This window comes from Pecten maximus, chromosome 10, assembly GCF_902652985.1.
Source record: "Pecten maximus chromosome 10, xPecMax1.1, whole genome shotgun sequence".
Taxonomy (NCBI): domain Eukaryota; kingdom Metazoa; phylum Mollusca; class Bivalvia; order Pectinida; family Pectinidae; genus Pecten; species Pecten maximus.
The window spans coordinates 24,842,106-24,861,908 of NC_047024.1; the positions used below are offsets into that span (position 1 = coordinate 24,842,106).

Below are 19,803 nucleotides of genomic sequence, written 5' to 3' on the forward strand. Positions count from 1 at the left end.
ACCAGTATGACAAATTCCAAAGACATCTTTATCTTATAGATACTTTTACCCTACAATTTTATTTAACCAAAGCTACTATAATAGTTTTTGCAAAAAGAATATATATATATAGTGCGTCTTCGACTAATTATATAAGCTCGCATGATTTAAATATTGAACAAAGAAGGTATGAAACCGTCAGAGAGATCATAGGTTATGTGAAGTATGTAATTCTAATGACACTGAAGATGGATTTCATTTTCTTCTGAGGTGCAACTGTTACACTGATTAAAGGCAAAAGTATATCCAGTCATATTATTACAGACGTCCCAGTGTTTTTTAAGTTGATTCTTCTGTTAAATAACCCGAACTATTGGAGAATTAAATAAATTAGGAAAATATATACCTTTGTGTTTCAAGCGCCGAAGTAATTATGCATGTATATAATTTTGCCTTGAGATACGTTGATACAATCACATCAGAATTTACTTTCATTTTAATCATATACAAGTCTAAAGACATGTCGAATGGTCGAGAACTTGAGAAAGTAAATATCACTGTACTTCCTAGCTACTTTATCAGTTGTCCTTATTAAGCTAATATGATACAGTGTGTAAAATTGTATATGAATATATTTAATTGAAGCAAACAGTGGCATTATTTGCCGTTTCTATGGTGACTAGTATATTGTGCATGCACGTGTATTCATGACCAATGAAGTGTATTGTATATATTGTATATTGTATTACTTTATTATGCATTTATGATATATGCATATTATATATGCTTAGTATATATGTCATTGTTCATGTCAATTCTATTCTTGGACTTAAAACAAGAATATGTATGAAGAATTTCTATTTGTTGTTCTGAATTGAAAATAGAGTAGTTAATGGAATGAACGATACTACGTATACACTATGATAATTATCAATAATATGGATTACATGATTTAAGTAAATGTATTGCATTCTGCTATTATTTAAGGTTATACAATGCAAAGTGTTCTCCTGTAGAAAGATATGTATATATAACTGGTTGATTGATATAATGGTATGATTGTCCAACATTGAACAAATATCTGCACTGTTGTGTAGCGGGACTGGACTGGGTCGATCATCGGTGATCAGGTAGCTCAATTGGTAGAGCATCCGGCTAGTGTTCGGAGGTCCCGGGTTCGAACCCCTGTCTGGCCTCTCCTGTTACAGTTGTATGTATCTTGTAACACAGGGAAATTCTGAATCTGACGTTATACCGACTCTTCCCTTCTCAGACCTTAGCTAGGTAAGCTTATTGTTACAAGTTTTGTAAACTCTAAATCCAACCTCTGATCACCAGTGTCATGGTTTTGTATATCCAACAATTCCACCAGTTCAAAATTAATTGAGCAAAAAGTTATGTAAGGTTATATTTACACTTTATTTACACTTTTATTTACAACATCATAACTCATATAAATTCATTAATTAATATCCAAGCACTCAACACCAGTCTCCAATCTTTCTCTGTTACTACCTGTACATCTACTCAGTTGTTCACTCTAACCAGAGGTCTCTGCTCTAACTACTAAAACTACACACTATTAACACTTTCTACCACACACTACTATAAGACTACTATATCCATCCAATCTCTGGAATATCTTCTCAACTCTCAGATCTCCTCTATTCTCTACTATAAAACCCTAACATCCAGACCTCCTCTTTACTGTCTGACTTCCAACTGACTACTCACTACTGCTGCTGACTACTCACTACTGACTACTACTGACTACTGACCACTGACCGCTCTCTCCAAAATCCCTAGTCTAAATGTGCTCCCCTTTGTCAGAATCCTGGTACCTAAAAACGAGGCTGCTGATAAGGATAACTTTAGATTGACCTACAGGTCAGCTCATTCGGCCTCCCTAACAAGTGATGTCACAGACTAGACTTCTCCACACAAGATTTCACACGGTCACTCTAATCTAAAGCTTCCGAACCAAAACAATTATATATATCTATGGCTACTTCTATAGCTGCCCAAATACCATTTTACCTCTGTCCACGAGCCAAGGCTAATAATATTAAAATGCATAACAAATTATATACAGAATATGGCATTATCATAGCCAGTTTATATAAGGAACGTTAAACCTACGTTGTGTACATGATCAAGCAATCGCCCAGCTTACGACTTGAGCAAAACTAAACGAAAACGAAAGTAAAGAATTTGAACACATTATCAATGACGAAAATTATGAGAAAAAAAACATAGACATATGGAGAAACTTTTTTAATATGTGTTCTTTGAAGATAGTTCATTTTTGGTATTGTTCTTTTGTATTATTACAATAACATCAATACCTCTATCTCTATTTTATTTTCTGTTAACAATAAATCAGTAAGTAAATTACCCCCATTTACCCCCTCCTATTCGTTTTGACAGATCGAATTTCAGTGCCACGCAGGCAACCGGAAGCTGATGTAACATCCAATGATGTGTTCGGTTACATGTTCGTTTGGTTTTGACAGGGGAAGCCAACTTCCACGTTTTCAGAAATTGATTGGACGGTAATAATCACGTGCTATTGTTATCAAATTTGATTGGTTGATACTTCGTCTACACATGAGGTTAATTTCAAGAGACCTCGGGCTAAATTCACAACGTGCCATAACTCTGTAAGTATCAAAATTTAACGGTGACATTAAGGTGGTTCTGTGAATCTTTCGCCGACCGATTGTGCAACATTTCAAGTGACATTTGAGTACCAGAGGGCATTTTATTGACTGGATTATCCAAGGTAGGTTGTTTATAGGGGAGATGGCATTCTCTTACTTCATTCGCTTTTCAATGAGTTGCAAAGTTACCGGTAAGCACTTGGGAGTTTGCTGACATTTTTCGTAAACAGTCTATATAATATAGATGTGACCACTCGTGCGTGATAAGTTTACGATTCTATTAATACTTCTGCTTACATACATATTTTACTTTTTGCTGGAAGCGTGAAAAAAGATAATGTTAAGAGAAGGGCGTCTAACTCTCTACAATAGGGAGATTGTTTTAGTGTGTACCGTGTAGGCCTATTTGTTTTTTCCTAACTGCTTCGTGCAATGAATGCAGTGAATGAATAATCGATAATCATTGCAAAATGTTCACAGCTAATGGCATATTAGTAAAATATTTGTCTTCATGTTAAGTGATATCATAGTGATGAATTAGATACACACATCTTTTGATGTAGCCGATTGCCACGTCAGCTTGTACTTTGTGGTTGCATCAGCTGATGAGGCTGAGACATATATACACGTCGACTATAACCCACCCAGTGAATCCAAAAATATACTTTCACTTTATGGTTTAATATTACAGGTAATGTCGTTAATTTTCAACAATAAAGACGTAATGTCGTTAATTTTCAACAATAAAGACATCATTTTACTACAGGAAATTACCTGAAATAAATAAACAGTTAATGTTAAATGACTTTCTTTTTTTCTGACGTTTAAATATCAAGGGTTTTGATGTTTGTGAGACAACTTTGTATTTTACAATTGAGTATACCATATATTAAACATCAAAAGTTTGTATTTTAGGGTATATCTTGATTATAATCTGTACTTTGTTCAGTTATAAGTTATAAAGAACTTTCGTTTAATGCTTATCTTTTTTTTTACCCTCTTCACTGATTTAAGCATCTGAAATCACTGTCAGAAAGATATATACATACACATATAAAAAAATGATATCGGTAAATAAAATAAAAAATGAAAACTGTTAAAACAGAATTTGTAAAATAGACAGAAATCATAACAAAATACTCAGCCTCTGTTACATATTGAAGATAGGTATATTAAGGCTTTTTGTGTAGTAGATTTCGGATATTCAGGACAAAATGAAAAATGGTAATGACCCAGATAAAAGTCCCTCTCCAGCAACTTTTTGAAGAGTTGCATCAGTTGAAATTTTATCTCATTTGAAAGGAGAACATATAAATAGCTGCCTCTTTTTTGCTGGTATGAGTCACCATGGCAGTGATTTAACTGACCACCATAAAATCATGGATTAAAAGTTATTCCTTGGAAACCAAATTAATTGCATCTGTGGTATTGTTTTACTCAGTACTTTTTTTATTCAAGGGATGAGAACTTTATAAGTTTTCTTAAGCTTTCTGACATTTGACATGCAATCCATAATTTACTTTAGCAGTAATTGTATAAGTAGTACAGCCTCAATGCTCTTGTGTTATTTACTACATGGATTCATCAGTCTTTTAGACACTCTAGATACCTAATCTGTGTAAAATAAATAAAATACACCAACCTTACTTGATGAGTTTTCATTATTTAAAACTTTTCTTAAATTTAAAATTTAAAAAAAGAAAAAGAATTTGTTTTGGACTAATTTGATTTTAGAAAGACACATTAGGGACAGAAATATGTAATTAGGGTATACCTACTACAATTTGCTAGCTAGTGTTAGTTCGAACTCTGGTTGTTTATAACTGACACTAGTTTGGTATGTTCAAACCTTTCAACTGAAGAACGTAAAGTAAGATTATTTTAGTCATACTCCATTAAAGCTTGCGACGATCGGGCCATGGCAGTAAAAATGCCAAGACTTCGATCAAAAAACACATTTAGGTTTATGGGATAAGTAATCTGTAGTGTAAATGGATATGTACACTGCTTTTATGGTAACATTTTAAAGTTAATTACATTGACACATGGGCTGAGTATCAGAAATCTCAATACAATATCATCCCGATATAAGTTGAGATACATATGACATCAGGATACATTGGTATCATATGATACATGTTAATACGATACATTGTGTATCAAAATCAAATGAACAAGCCTAAAAGTTACATTCACTGGAAGTTTTTTTTCACGAAGTCACTGTTTTCCAGCTTTTTATTGCATTGGGTTTGCAACTTTTGTTTTGCTGTGTCAGTCAAGTTGTATTGCATTAAAGGTGGAAAGTAATGGAACAAGGTATTGATAATAATTGATGTATCAATGAATCCTCACAACACTTACTAGACTATACAGAATATGGAACGACTATTAAGTTGAATTAACGAAATGTTTCGACTCAATGCATTGTTACTTTTGAGATTCTTCTTTTCTGCCTTAATTTTAAAATCATGATGAATGATTTAAGCAGTTAGCAAGTTGTTTCGGTAGAATATGACAATTTAGTAATTGAGAGTTGCATAAAAGTGGTAACGGTGCCCATCAGAGACAATCACCGTTAAAAAAGGTAATGTTCAAAATCTTAAAACATAAAGTTCTGACAAAAGCATACTTTCGCATTTTTTGAAATATTTCTAATAATTTGATATCTTGTAGAAGAATCAGTAATCACTGTCCCTCTCTAACCAGAGATTTTCTTACCCTTATTTTACAGGAGCCTTAATCTTTTCCATTTGGAAAAATATAGTGGTATCCGCAGATCTTTTTTATGTTTAATTTAGCTTCGATTAATAGAAACTAGAAGCAGTATTACATAATAGCATATGAAAACATTACGTGAAATACATTCTGATCAACATTTTTTTGTACAAATTGTTGTACAGGGACAAAACAATTTCAGATTAGAATTTTTTTTATGAATAGAAATGGGGGAATTACAACAAAATTTGAATGGGGGAACTAGGGTCTATATTCGGCCCAAATGCACCAAAAAAAAATCACTGAAAAGTATTTTTTGGTAAAGATAATATCCTAGTTATCTTAATTATTTCCTATGTATAGGGGAGACTTTAAACTTGCTATATTAGGACTAGAAATAGAACTGTTTTAATAAGCTTTAATATTTTGCAAGTGGCGCCCATACTGTCACTATCTTTTTCATTGATCGGAGTTGTGCCCACATGTATAGGGTACATACACAACATTAATGTGCATTATCTGTTGTTTTTTTCCCATAAAACTGAAAGATGACTGCAGATTAGTGCTACACAGTACCAATCAGGATATCATCTAACAGAACATTAATAGGAAAATAGGAGTGATTCTGAGTTATTACCATATTTAGCTACAAATAAATACTTCTTTTCATTTTTCACTTTTTCAGAATCTGCAAATGATATATATATATATATATAAAGATAAATGTGGTTCTTAATTAAATAAGCCATCTCCAAACTTGAATACTAATTCTTGTATGTTCAGTGAGGTAGTCACCAACTACTACAAGGAGACCTTGCTTTTCATGGGGCGATAAGCCCAGCAAACACACAAACTATTATAATGTGTATATGTGTTTTGTAGAATGATTGCTTACATTGATGTATATATCAATGTTTTTACACTGTTTTAGATGTCCAGCTCTCCATTGACCATGAAGTTGCTGTCTGTTTGCCTCATTCTTGTGTTGATGGTGGTGGTCTACTGTTCAGCCATCCCCAAGCCAGGCGACAAGCGTGTACATGAAACTGTAAGTCACGATGTTATGGAGTGTGTATCCTGTATGTGTTTGTGGGTCTGTTAGTCTTCAAAAATAATTGACACAATTTATCATTCTCTCCTTTCAAGTATGCTTGAAACTGACAGATATTCCTGGAAGAAAAGAGATTTAGACCCACCTTTTCCAATTTGTAAAAATAAATTCTAAATTCACTATAGAAGTATTTATTTTTCAAATGTTATATAAATACAGTTTTGAAAAGTTAGCCAGTCATAGATGGAATAAGAAGTTATCTAAATAATCTAATCCACCAATACATTGCCTGATTAACTATTAGTGTTAATGTTTCTCCTTTAGAAACTAAGTGACCTTCCACACGATGACGACAATGAGCACAATGAGGATTATGATCATGAGGCTTTCCTCGGCAAGGACGACGCACAAGATTTCGACGATTTGTCACCAGAAGAGAGCAAGGAGCGATTAGCGTGAGTTTCACGAAGTTCTTTATATACATTTGACATTGGTAAAGGTAGAGTGTGTCAGCTCATGCCATGATATTTGTTCATTTTCTATCTCTACTCTATCAATGTTTTTCATAGATTCATTTTAAAGTATACATTTGTTCAAAAACTGAGTCCAAGTGGGAGGGGCCTTGATGGTGTGAAAAAAAAAAAACCACCCCAGACATTCCTTAGATTTGGAATTCTGCTGCAAACAAATCCATTACAATATCTCGAAACCAGAAAATAAACACTTCTGTTGGTAATTATTTATGCTTAGCATAAAACTTTCAACTGGCATTTACAAAGGCACATTCATAGAGTAAACTTTTTGACATACCAATATTTGTCTCTGTTCAGTTGGTAATGACTAGGAATGTCAACTGAATCATTTTAATTTTAAAACTTTTTTCAAAATATTTAAACAAAAGGAATCTAATATTGTATATTATCCAATGGGTTTATCTCAAATGATTTGCTGCTTTAAAATATATATCTTGTTGCATATGTAATCAGTTTCATGTTATGGACATGGATTGAAAAAATGAGAGTTACGGGGAAGTATCTGTTTTATAAATTATAATAAGGTCCAGGAAGTTGTTTAGAATAATGTATACTGATCTGTTGAAAAGCTTATGAAGTGGTTGTGTATCTATATATGTTGACAGGATAATTGTGGACAAAATAGACGTAAACAAAGATGGTAAAGTAACAGAGACAGAGCTTAAGGAATGGATTCAGTTTATCCAGAGACGTTACATCGTCACAGACACAGAACGCATGTGGAAGGAGCATGATCTTGAAGAAGATAAACTACATTGGAAGTCCTACATGAAGCGAACCTATGGATATGAAGATAGTATGTATCTATTTTCAAGATAAATGTGGGAAAGTCCCAAGATAATTTGGAAATTGCTGCCAGCTTTCTTGAAATAGGAAAGACATTTGTCATTCGGTAAATATATGAAAGGAATTTTTTTTCAATGGATGATTACCAATCATCTCATTTCTGTTGACGAGTGATTTCATGTCCTTGCATTCATCTGATTTCTAAGATCCAGACACAATATCGTTACATTGATACTTCAAAAGAGGATTCAAGAATAAATGGACTCAATAAATAATAAAAAACCTAAACAAGTTTTGATACATAATTGAACATGTCAAATTTATCGGTCAATAGCAATATTATACTATGTGTACTTCTGCAGGCCCAGACAGTGTAGATTCTCCGACCTTCAGCTACAAGGACACCATTGACCGAGACCACAGACGTTGGGAAGCAGCTGATACTGACAAAGATATGAAATTAAGCAAAGATGAATTTGTTCATTTTCTTCATCCTGAAGACTCCGATCACATGAGGGATGTTGTAGTACAGGTGAGAAAAATTCTTTCAATCAATTTCTGCCATCATATTACCGAAGATCATGTCCTGTTTTTCTCAAAGTTACATTACAAATTTAAATCATTGCCTTTCAAGGTATTTTATAAAGCTTCGGCCACTCATCGAAATAAAAAGATAATTAATATGTGTTGTTCTGTCCCTTCCATTTAATTAGAGGGGGGCCTATAGTGTGATCTATGGCTGTCTTGCCCATCCCATAGAGAAGCAAAGACATATTTTGAGAATACCTCAACAGATTTGGTTCATATTAACACCATAGTATGATAACATCAAGTTCTATACCTAATCACATTCTAGTAGTTATTGGACATCAAAATAAAAGGTCAAAGGTCACCCCTTCTGGATGAGAAGAATTTTTGCATAGCTGGGACTTCATTTATGCAAACATTTTCTTTTTTCAAATCTGACTGTCATTTAATTTACATACTAATTCAAAACTCATCACCTTATGTACAAGTTCTCTCATCAGCTATCTGGACTAAAAGTGAGGTCATCATTGCTCAAATTTGAATGCCACCCCTTGTTCTTCCAATTTTATTTTGAGTCTGAATGTCATACAACTCATTACACTTAATTTACTGTTTACAATCATCAGCAAATAATGCCCAGCTCACAAATAAGCTTGTTCTTCACTTTTGCAGAGCCATCCATTTCAAAAAGAAAGCTAAATGTGGCTTAAATACAGTAAATGAACTTTCACACTAATGGTAGGGGGCTAATTGAAGGATAAATATGGTATTCTGGAATATTTAAGGTTAAATACAGAACAACCAGAAGTCAGCATTGTAATCATCATGACTGAATACAATTTTTGACGTCCTTGCCCTACGATCTTTATGAGATTTTGTACATACTGGAATGATGTGGTATACTAAGATTTTTAATGTTGATCTTCATTGCAGGAAACAATTGAAGATATTGACAAGGACAAAGATGGATACATCAGTTTAGATGAGTACATCAGTAAGTCCATTACTTACAGATAGTATTAAACAGACCTTATTCTATCTAAATGGCAGAAATGTTTTAACATTGAACAACTTTCAATTAAATTTGTCTATGGAAATGTTTGAGGTAAACTTTATTATGGGGAAAAGGGGAAAACTTTAAAATAAGATTCCTACTCAAATATATAAGTTTACACTATTCTTAACCCATCTCCTTTTGTACTTGAGATAAGTTTTTTGTGCTAGGAGGCACACAGTGGTAGGATGCAGGGTGTTGTGACCAAAGGGTCACTAGTTTGAGTCCCGGCACGGTCGCTGTACATGAGTTCTTGGTAGGTCAGCGTAAGAAATTTTGTGTGTTAGCTGTTAGCGCTGAAATGGTAGCTCTGACTGTATGCTCCCCAAGGAGTTGAGAAAGACATTGGTTTGTTAGTTGCTAAAGGCCCAATAACCACAGATAATAATTTGTGAACTGCTTTGAGACAGTTATGTAATAAAGCACTATATAACACTCTAAATTATAATATGATTATTGTTAAAACATTTTGTTTTGAAAAGGATTATTCAAATTCTATTTTATCTGAACGTTTCTATTAATGTATTTGTAAGGACATATACACAACCTAAGAGTTTGAAAAATAATTATCAACTCCCACTATGGGACATCAATGTTTGTTTGATGTTATTATAGATTAGTCTTGACTCGTTACAGTTCTTAGCATCTATTTTCAATGTTCAGTAATGTGTCTCCTAACATGATTTTCGAGTTGATCTGGATTGGTGCGAGAGCAGGAAATATCAGCTATCCTGGCAACATTTCTAGATTTAGCTGTGTTGAGGAGCTTGGGACATGTATCTAAATTTTTAGCCTACCATCATAAGAGGATGGGTTGTTCAAATCACCTTTTGTCTGTGGTCCATCTTTCTGTCCAAAAACAATTCTTTGTTAAGAGAACTACTGCGGGGGTATTTTTTTCAGATTTCATATGCAGGTTCCCCTTGGTCATGTAGTTATGCCCGTTAATTTTGAGACTGATCAAGAAAACAAAAATGGCTGACAGGCATCCATCTCTTCTTTTGACGGTTGAAATTTGTTATGACTAGTTCCTGAAGTACTTGAAGGATATTTCTCAAAATCAAAGTTATAGTCCATGGACCCTAGTTTTGCTTGTTTGGGGCCGAACAGAAAAAAACAAAATGGCTGACAGGAGACATCCTTGATTTTGAGTAAAAGTTTGTTATGAATACACTGTATTTATTGAGAAATACTTAAAAAATATTTGTGCTTGATTTATTTTTAGATCAATCAAAAAATTAAAAGTTGTAGACAGGTAGCCATCTTGGATTTTGACAGTTGAAGTCTGTCATTGGTATTTCTCTTGTTTTGCAGGTTCTTCTTTGTCTCTTGATTTCAATTTCAATTTTGCTATTTATCAAAATAAAAATTTCAAATTTTGTGTTGATAAAACATAATAATTTGGGAAACAGAGAAAATTAAAAAAAGATACATAGAACCAATATTATACAATGGTGACCATTAGGATCCCTCTTGGATTTCTTGTTCCATTGATAAGGAATAGGGGTACCAGTTGAAAAATTAGTCCATGATCATACTTAATTTTGTGGGAAAATACCAAGATGCAAATTCAGAAATGAGCCATGAAAAATCAGAAATGAAGCTGTTGTTGTTCTTTGTGTGACCAGGGTACGATGTTGTATTTTGTATTATTGTTGCCGTGTTAGGCGATGTTTACGATGAAGATGATGAGGATGATGAACACGATGAGGCCCCTCATGAAGGGGAGCCTGATTGGGTGGTGAGTGAGCGACAACAGTTCGAGAGTCATCGTGACCATAACAAAGATGGAAAATTAGACAAGGATGAGGTCCGAGAGTGGATCATGCCAGAAGATTTTGATCACAGCGGTGCTGAGGCCACACACCTGATGAACTCAGCTGATGAAAATAGGGTTAGTTCACCCTTCGGGGTCGCACATCTTAATCCTTCCATCTATTCTTTACTAATTGACCTTTGACCTTTGTAGGAGACATGTATCCAAATGAAAATGGGGAGGAAGAACCGGATTGGGTTAAGTCTGAGAGGACGCAGTTCGAACAATATCGCGATATAAATAAGGACGGCAAGATGGATAATGAGGAAGTTAAAAACTGGATTGTGCCCCCAGATTATGATCATTCCGATGCTGAGGCTAATCATTTGATATACGAGGCTGACAGTGATAAGGTTGGTACACAACCTGCATCAGCGGATTGTTGTTTTCCTAATTAGTTAAAAAAAAAAAAAAAAAAAATCTTGATGTTTTCAATGTTATTGTATTTCCTTTTCCTTATTTTTGAGTTTCGGCACTTTTTTTTTTCATAAATATTTGTTTTAGCTTTAATTTGGGAGCTGCCGGTAATCCCCTTCTTAATTTGCATGTTTAATTTTGGTGCTGGGTACTAGGTGATTACTCTGGACTTCCTCCTAATTTTCATTCCTTGTATAGTATCATGTTTGTGTTACCAATACTTATTACCTATATACATTGGAACTTCGTTAACTCGAACTCGGATAACTCGAATACCCCGCTTAACTCGAAGTACCTCGCCAGTCCCGGCCGAATTCTCTCTTTATCTTAGTAAAAATAACTCGGAAAATTCGAATTCGGATAACTCGAAAAACTCGGATAATACGAAGTAAAAATTTGGTCCCAACAATAAAAATCCTACTTGAAATGTTCGAATAACTCGAAGTATTATTTTCGTCGATCGGTGGCAAGCGCCGACATTTTTTAATTCCGTTTGTAATACTGAACATATCGGCACTACTAACCTACATGCTATTATAAGTGTTTCATAAATTCATGAAAGAAATTGTCGGTTGAATCTTATAACAACAAGTCTTTGTGATAAAAAGTACTGCTTTACTTACATCAGGTAATTTCCCAAGGCGGTCGCCGATATCAGTACACACGATAGTCAACAACTCATCTACCCGTTCGCTCAAGCGGAACTAATCTCTGACACACCGGTAGATCTACCCGGCTGATGTTTTTACAGGTGTAGAAATGACACAGTCACCGGCGCCTATTAAATCTTTAAACTGCTGAAACAATAGCGTAATTACTGCCGAGGTGTTCAGAGTACAACTGTAACGGTCAGTGCTGTCTATTAAATCGGATAAAACGCCAACTCAGTTACAGTTACATTTTATACGCACATGCGCAGCCCAACTTCCGGTGCTAATACACATGGAAATGGCGTGGTTATCAATAAAAAGTAAGCAGGCCGATCAAACAGTATTTTATATATGTCCAATAAAAGGTAATGGTTCTGTTACGTTTTGTATGCAATCTGTGTTAAACTTAAACGGTTATTTGTTTTGACATTAATAACTTGTTATTTTGTCGAATTCCGTTTTATCGTTTACCTTTTGCAAACATGACTTGCACATCAGATCGTTATTGAAGTGACTAAGTGAAAGAAACTTTATCGTGACTGTATATCGGCAAAACTACACCAAATTACAAGTGACATAACGAAACATTACATATATATTTACATGTATTGACCAGTCTTCACACTAAACTGATGAGCGACAGAGCGAAGTTATAATGATTATATAATGTTGACAAATATTGACCAAAAACGATAACTCGCTTAATTCGAACACTCGGATAACTCGAAGTTTTTTCGTGGTCCCGTCGACTTCGAGTTAACGAAGTTCCACTGTAGTGTCTTCGCTGCCTTGTCAGGGCTCAAAGTTGTGCCTATTTTAGTGGCCATGGCACCTTAAATTCACCATTGGCGACCAGTTATTGACATACAGTCCAACCTGGTTATGACGAATTTCTGGGGACCCCTCAAATGTTTTTGTTCTATACAGGTTTCCTATTATGTGGGGTCGTATACCTGCCTACAGCTTTATACACTTTCTATTGAGCGCGTGGGTCAGTACGAGACAAAGGTCATGCAAACTTACCTGTGTTACATTTGGCTGACTGGACTTTGACATTTCATATTATGTGGGTTTAAAACAACACAAAAAGTGGTCAAGGGACCCTGGCATGTCTGTGTATTACCCAGGTTTTCGTCGTTACCGATTCGTATTAAGTGGGTAAACAATATAAGCATTTTGCACATAGTTTGCAGGGGATTTGATTTTCATTCGTATAAAGCGAGTTTTTGTATTATCAGAGTTTGTATTAAGTGGGTTGGACTGTATAAGGCGCCTGCTCGGACACGAAAAAAATTTGCGATTTGATTAATCATTCAAAGGTTGCAGTCAATGCTAAAATGACGTTCACAATTAAAAAAGTTACAGAGAGGTGTTATACTGATCTAAAGAATTGATTTTTCTTCTTCTTCTTATTTAAGACAACTAGGCCAGGTCACTTTTTCAATTGGTGCCTAAATTTTATGACTTGGTAGCCAAATAAGCCACCTGTTAAAAATATTCACTTTGAGTCGTGCTTGTTTTTATTTGGTTTGATTGCCCTTTACGAAAGAAGATAAATTACTATGCATAGCATAAACCTACAGTAAAAATGACAGTCTAATAAGATATTATTTGTATCATGAAATTCATTTGTATTTTTTTATTCACAGGAAATATATAAGCTGTAGCTATCACTGACTTGAAAAAAATTAAATGGAAATTCAGTTTGAACAGTATTTTATTCGAAAGATTCACAATGTATATAAATGCAAACATTTCAAATGCAATTGAAAAATAAGATTAAGAGCTTATAATATATATAATGCTGTTTAAAATATGGAAATGAAGGGCACTTACTGATGATACTGCAAATATAGATAAATTCCTGTCTCAAAAAATTGTGGGTGAATTGGAGTCTTGAAATGTTTCACCACCCATCACATGTTTCTTATCACCCCTATATAGGTGTGTTTATTTTTAGATCAACTTTACAAAGATGTGCCACCTCAAATGTTTACGTTTTGGAGTGTGGTGATGGAAGAAGTACTGGCAATGGATAGCATGAAACTGTTGACAATTATACATATGGTCGACCATATTTTTCTGGTATATGGGGCCAAAAAGGGGTTTAAGGGACTGTTATTTAAGTAACCAGTACAATAACATTAAATTCTGTGCCTAAATCAGATTTGGAGTCATCAGTCAAGGTAAAATGGTTAAAAGGTCTCCTTGATGATTTTGGAGAGGAGGCCATGTCTTCATTAGCCACAATCATTGTGACACATGAAGTGGTCGGAGAGGTTAAAGTTTTTGCCCTCCATCAATCTGTCACTGATTTGATTAAGACTATATTCAGAGTTTGTTGTGTACTCATTAATGATGACAGGATGTTCAGCTGCTGATATTTTGCATTTAAGTACTTCAGTGGTCAAAAGTCTATGCTGTGCAGTCAAATTCGGATTTTTTCTCTCTCTCTCTCTTTTTTTTTCTTTATTTGCCAACTTTTGACATGTTTTAGACTTTGGTTGAATTTTGCTGCTTAGCTAAATTATGATGTTTTATATTTCAGGATGGCGATCTTAGCAAAGATGAGATTTTAGAACATTATGACTTGTTTGTGGGCAGTCAAGCAACAGATTTTGGTGAGGCTCTAACGCGACATGACGAGTTTTGAGGCTGGTTCCGAGTTAGATACTTAGCATTGTGTGATTCAAACAGAACTAAACCTGGTGATGTGTGGAGAAGATGACCTTGTCCCATTTCTCAAAAAAAAGAAAAGAAAAAAAAAAGAGAAAAACAACATGGAAACCGCTTTGAAGTCATCTTGTGAAAGTGTTTAATGCCATGTTTTCACACACTCAGCATTACTAACAGTAGAGCATGAAATGATTTCAAACTTCAAAAAACTAGATTTTTGAGAAATTTAATCCTTGAAATGGACTTCTCAGGTCTGTACATGTATTATGAAGTATTGTGTAGAACATTAAGAGGTCATGCTGTCCACAGTAGTGTCCTGTTCCCACCAAGGACACTGGTATTTCTATGGCAGATTCTATTCCTAGAATATTGAGTTGTAGATGCAGTTATCTGTTCATCAAGCGTGGTGTGGATGTCATGAAAAATACACCAAAGGCTTTTCTTATTGATTTTTGCTTTGTTAAAAGTAAAAAAAATAAAGCAATTTACATGCGAGTATACTACTGTGTACCGTTTCATATTTATGTGAAAAAATATCATTTTACAGTATTGATTTATAACTTTAATATTGTGTTTGGGTTGAAATGATAATGATTAGGACATGTATTTTTCTGATCATTCTGCTGCATTATCAAGGATGTGAAAAAGTAAATTATTGTAAGAAACACTTTTTAATTACAGTTTATTGATAAAATTGTACATAATAGTTGAATGGCCTACATGTATTTACTTTGATGTGGAGGTATGTGCAAATCCAGGCAACAATTAGGCCTAAAAAGTATTGTTTTTCCAATTTGAGCTTTCAAAAAAAGATATTTTGTCCAAAAATTCCTAAAGTAAAGAAGAAAATTGACATATCAGAATAGGACAAATCAAACTTTTTTGTTTTGTTTTTTTTGTTTCAGTTTTCTTCAAGTGTTATTTTGATATAGAAAGCTTTATGTATGTTATCATCTATACTGCTAACTTAAATGTAATGAATTTTATGTAACTTACATCCTGATACTTATGATATATTGTGTATACGTTTGGAGAAAAATTGACTAGAGTTTATATATTTGGTGCTTATCAAGGGAAGCAACTCCCCTCACTCACATGGGTTGAATATTGATATATTTTCAAACGACACTCGGGTCACCTTACTTAGATACTGATACAGATTCTGAGGAACGTTTGAATACAAATTTATACAGATTTATTTCACCAATTTACACATAGTCACAAATGTTTTTTTTTATTACTCCATGATTACATTGTCGGAGAAAAAGCTTAAGGAGTGAAAAGAATGTTTGAATCTTATGGTGTATGAATGGGTTATTTTTCAAAATTTTGAGGGCAATGAAACATCATTTTAGTACACTACCCATTTCTTAGAAAAATGGTGTGAAATAAATAATTTTCCAAATTAATGCATGAAACAGATATAGCTATGTAAATTTTGTTTCTGATCCAAATATAGATATATCCCAAACGTAGTGATTTACCAGATTTCACAAATCCACAGTAATGTTGTTCAGGCTGTGATACATTGATGTTTTTGTTTACATTAGGCGTTATTGTGTCAAGTTCTTTTGTTGTGTAGTTCTTGTAGTTGAATAAAGAAAATTCAAAATTCTAATGCATAAGCGTGTATCGGATATAAGAAATGTAATCGGTCCAATCTTGAAAGTAAATCTAAAACCCTCTTTGGTGATGAATCAACATTGATACTGTATATAGCATGCATATGAAGTCTAGACATTTAGCTGAAGCACAGTAATTTTTGAGTGAAATAGATTTAGGCTAAATTTTAGTTGTAGTTTTAATCATATAAGTTGTCAATAAATTTGTCTGTGTAGCTGTAATCATGTAAGCAATTGAGGAAATGTAGTGAAATTGGCATTATTTATTTTCTTATAATAATATGTATATATAACAAAAAATTTATCCTGCTATCCCAGCTCTGTTGTGTTAGTCCTGTCTGTTATTGTGTCACTGGACTAACTCAAGTAGAGGCTAACAGGGGTTGGCTTCCATTTCTGTTATAAAACAATGCATCATCAATGTTGTTACTGATGAAAAAAAATGTACATTTTTATCAAAAGTTAAATTTTCCAAGAATTAATAAAATTTGACTGTTTTTGCAAAGGAAATCATATAGTATCTTATAGGGAAAGTAAGAAAACAGAATCATGGAAATGCTGATATCACATAATATGTACAGCCTTTCAATGTCGGATCGGGGAAAAAAACACACATAGAATTCATTCCATTGTAAAATGTCGACAAAATGCAATTTAGAAGGTAGAATGAATGTAAGGAATTATTTTATAATACTTGTGTTAGTTGGTAGGAGATGTAAAGTAATCCAATGTTAGAGGATTACATGGAGAGAAACTTATGATGGATGCCTTGGCGGTTGGTATCCTAACAATAAGCCAGAGACATTTAAATCCAGCTGACATAGGAGATACAGATGTCTTGGTTTAGAATTTCAATCCTAATTGCTTTAACTTCAGCTACTATGTGTACATGATGTATTTCTTTTTGGTGTAAAGCTTTGTCATTTTACATTTTTTAGATTAACAAATTTTGAATATTTTTTTTCTTTTTTAAATTCTTGTAATGTTAGCTATGCAGCAGCCAAATAAACTATCTACATGGTGCATTGTACTTAAACCAGATGAATTTGTACTCTTCCAGTTCTTCATCAAATGTGATGACATGCTGCTAATGAATTGATATATCTCTGCTATAATCAATAAAATCAGATCTCCCAACCACTGAAACACCCAGCCGTTACAAACATGCAAATCATGTTACACTCCATGTAGAAAATATATGAGCTAACATTTATTATTAAGGCATTACTGACTAAGATATTTAAAATGACTGTTGGCCCATTGCCTGTTTTTACATTATATGAAAGTGTTTGACAGATCTGATTTTAACTATCATCTTTCTCATTGATATTGAAGCAATCTATCAGTTGTCATTGTGAAATTGGTACCATATTTATTTGGCTGTAAGCCCCATTCTTTAGTAATGAGCTCAAACGCTATTTTATTTCATTATTCTACAGTGAGCCCACTTCTGGGGTTATTACAAGATAAATATAGCATGATAATTAGACAATGAATCTCCTCTGTCTTCCAAAGGAAATGAGTGCCTCGGTAAACCCTTATGTGGAGGTCGGTGGATAGTTTACAAATGACTTTACCATTTGTATTAAAGGGTACAGTGTCCAAATCATACCTTAACCGTAGGTAATAGATCTTAATGGCACAAGCTAACTTCCACATGTTCGTTGATTTCCCAAGAGATTTCCGCCAGCAGAAACTTCTTGTAATGATTGCAGACTGATCTATCAGAGTTACTTCCCTTTGTTTTACTCTTCGGTAGCAATACAGGAGATAACTTAAACAAATTACTGTTAAGATAGCATGCGTTCTTACATAACTACCTATTTAGGAACCATTTATATGTTAAATGTTTTATGTTAAGAGAGTGTTCAAGCTGTTTGGTGTTCGTGCATGTTCAAAGCTAGACCAAAATGTTCATGTGTTTCAGTGCTGCTTCTGTTTCTGTGTTATGTAGAATATAAATAAAATACTCCTTTTGTATTATATAAAGACTTGCCAGTTCGATCAAAGAGGTCCAGAAACAACAATATAATAGAGCTAATCAATACTGCTCATTTTCTGATGCTCACTTGGTATGTATTTGGGTCAAACTTGCCTAATTACATCTAAAAGCATAGCAGTTTAATTAAAATTTTGTTAATCGAGATTTGTTTTAATTACCCAGGGATATATTTCATATGTCAGAGAACCTCTTTGATTTTCTAGTCCATTTAACAAAATTCATCAACTTGAAGATGAAAAATAATATTGATTGTATAGAAAATAAATTTCCTACATAAAGAAAATTTTACTCATTTCTCGAAACATCAAAATATTTATAGTTTTTTTCTTTTTGATAATTTGTACGTGCATCTAATCCTGATGGCTTTTCTTTATCTATTTGTGCTGTTTGCTAAACTATTTGTTCATTTATATTTTTAATTGATTAAAAATTGTTAAAAATGTGTCTTCTATTTTGGTCCTTTGTTGTGTTGATGGTTCCAGCTTTCTCATGACCTAGTCCTTGTAAAATCTTCTCTTATAAATCAACAGTACCAGATGAAGAAGCTGTAAATTACATCTATTGAGGATGATGTTTTCCCCTGTTCTACTAATTACAAACCCAGACTTACAAATACAGAGACATCAGTGAATGCATATCGGCAAGAAAATGTGTTGAAATCTTAAGATGCACCAGCAAAGAACCCAAAAACAGCTTACACAGAGATCATGGCCAATAATACGAATCATGAAAACATCCACACTTCACACTAATTTTACAAATATTTTCAGTTTTGAATCTTGCTCTCAGTATTGTGCAATGAAGTTGAAATTTTCTTTAACTAACATTTAATTTGCTGGTTTGAAAGATTGTTCAAGTAAATACAATATTTAGTCTCTCCTCCCAATGATGACCAAATTGGTCAAAATCCATCAAATCATGTCAAAATTCATCGAGTCCTTATATGACTAGTAGGTATCTATTTAAAGAGTTTCCATGGTTGCCTCTATTTCCCAAAGATTACCTGAGGAGTTCTGGATGCGCTCCTCAGGCCCCTACGGGAACCAGTCTTGTCATTTACACAAAATTTGAAACGCTTTGCTTTTTAGCAAATTTAGTCGAAATCCAGTCACCGGTTAGCTCACTTATTCCAAAGGACCAAGGCGAGCTTATGCCATAATGTGGCGTCTGTCTGTCCATCAACAATTACCTTGTGGACACAATATCAACCAAGTTTGAAACTTTGTATGCAGTCAGATATTGTAAAGATCTTGAACGAGTTCGAATTTGTGAGTAGGGGTCATAGGTCATATAGAAAAAAAAGGGGGGGGGGGG

At 33.8% G+C, this 19,803-nt stretch overlaps 1 protein-coding gene across 3 annotated transcripts; it reads left to right on the forward strand.

The window, feature by feature from the left end:
• Window positions 1–2,525: 2,525 nt before the first annotated feature.
• On the forward strand, window positions 2,526–18,933 carry LOC117335796 (calumenin-like). 3 transcript variants are annotated; one of them, XM_033895988.1, is made up of 8 exons: window positions 2,526–2,639; window positions 6,286–6,402; window positions 6,730–6,860; window positions 7,544–7,734; window positions 8,087–8,256; window positions 9,186–9,246; window positions 10,974–11,200; window positions 14,738–14,957. In XM_033895988.1, the coding sequence occupies exons 2-8, from the start codon at window positions 6,286–6,288 to the stop codon at window positions 14,840–14,842; spliced, it is 1,002 nt and encodes a 333-aa protein (XP_033751879.1). In that variant the 5' UTR covers window positions 2,526–2,639; the 3' UTR covers window positions 14,843–14,957. The 3 variants fall into 3 exon arrangements, with proteins under 3 accessions (XP_033751879.1, XP_033751878.1, XP_033751880.1); XM_033895987.1 differs by having other exon boundaries at window positions 2,588–2,761; window positions 14,738–18,933; XM_033895989.1 differs by lacking the exon at window positions 10,974–11,200 and adding an exon at window positions 11,276–11,475 and having other exon boundaries at window positions 2,588–2,761; window positions 14,738–18,933.
• The last annotated feature ends 870 nt before the right edge of the window (window positions 18,934–19,803 follow it).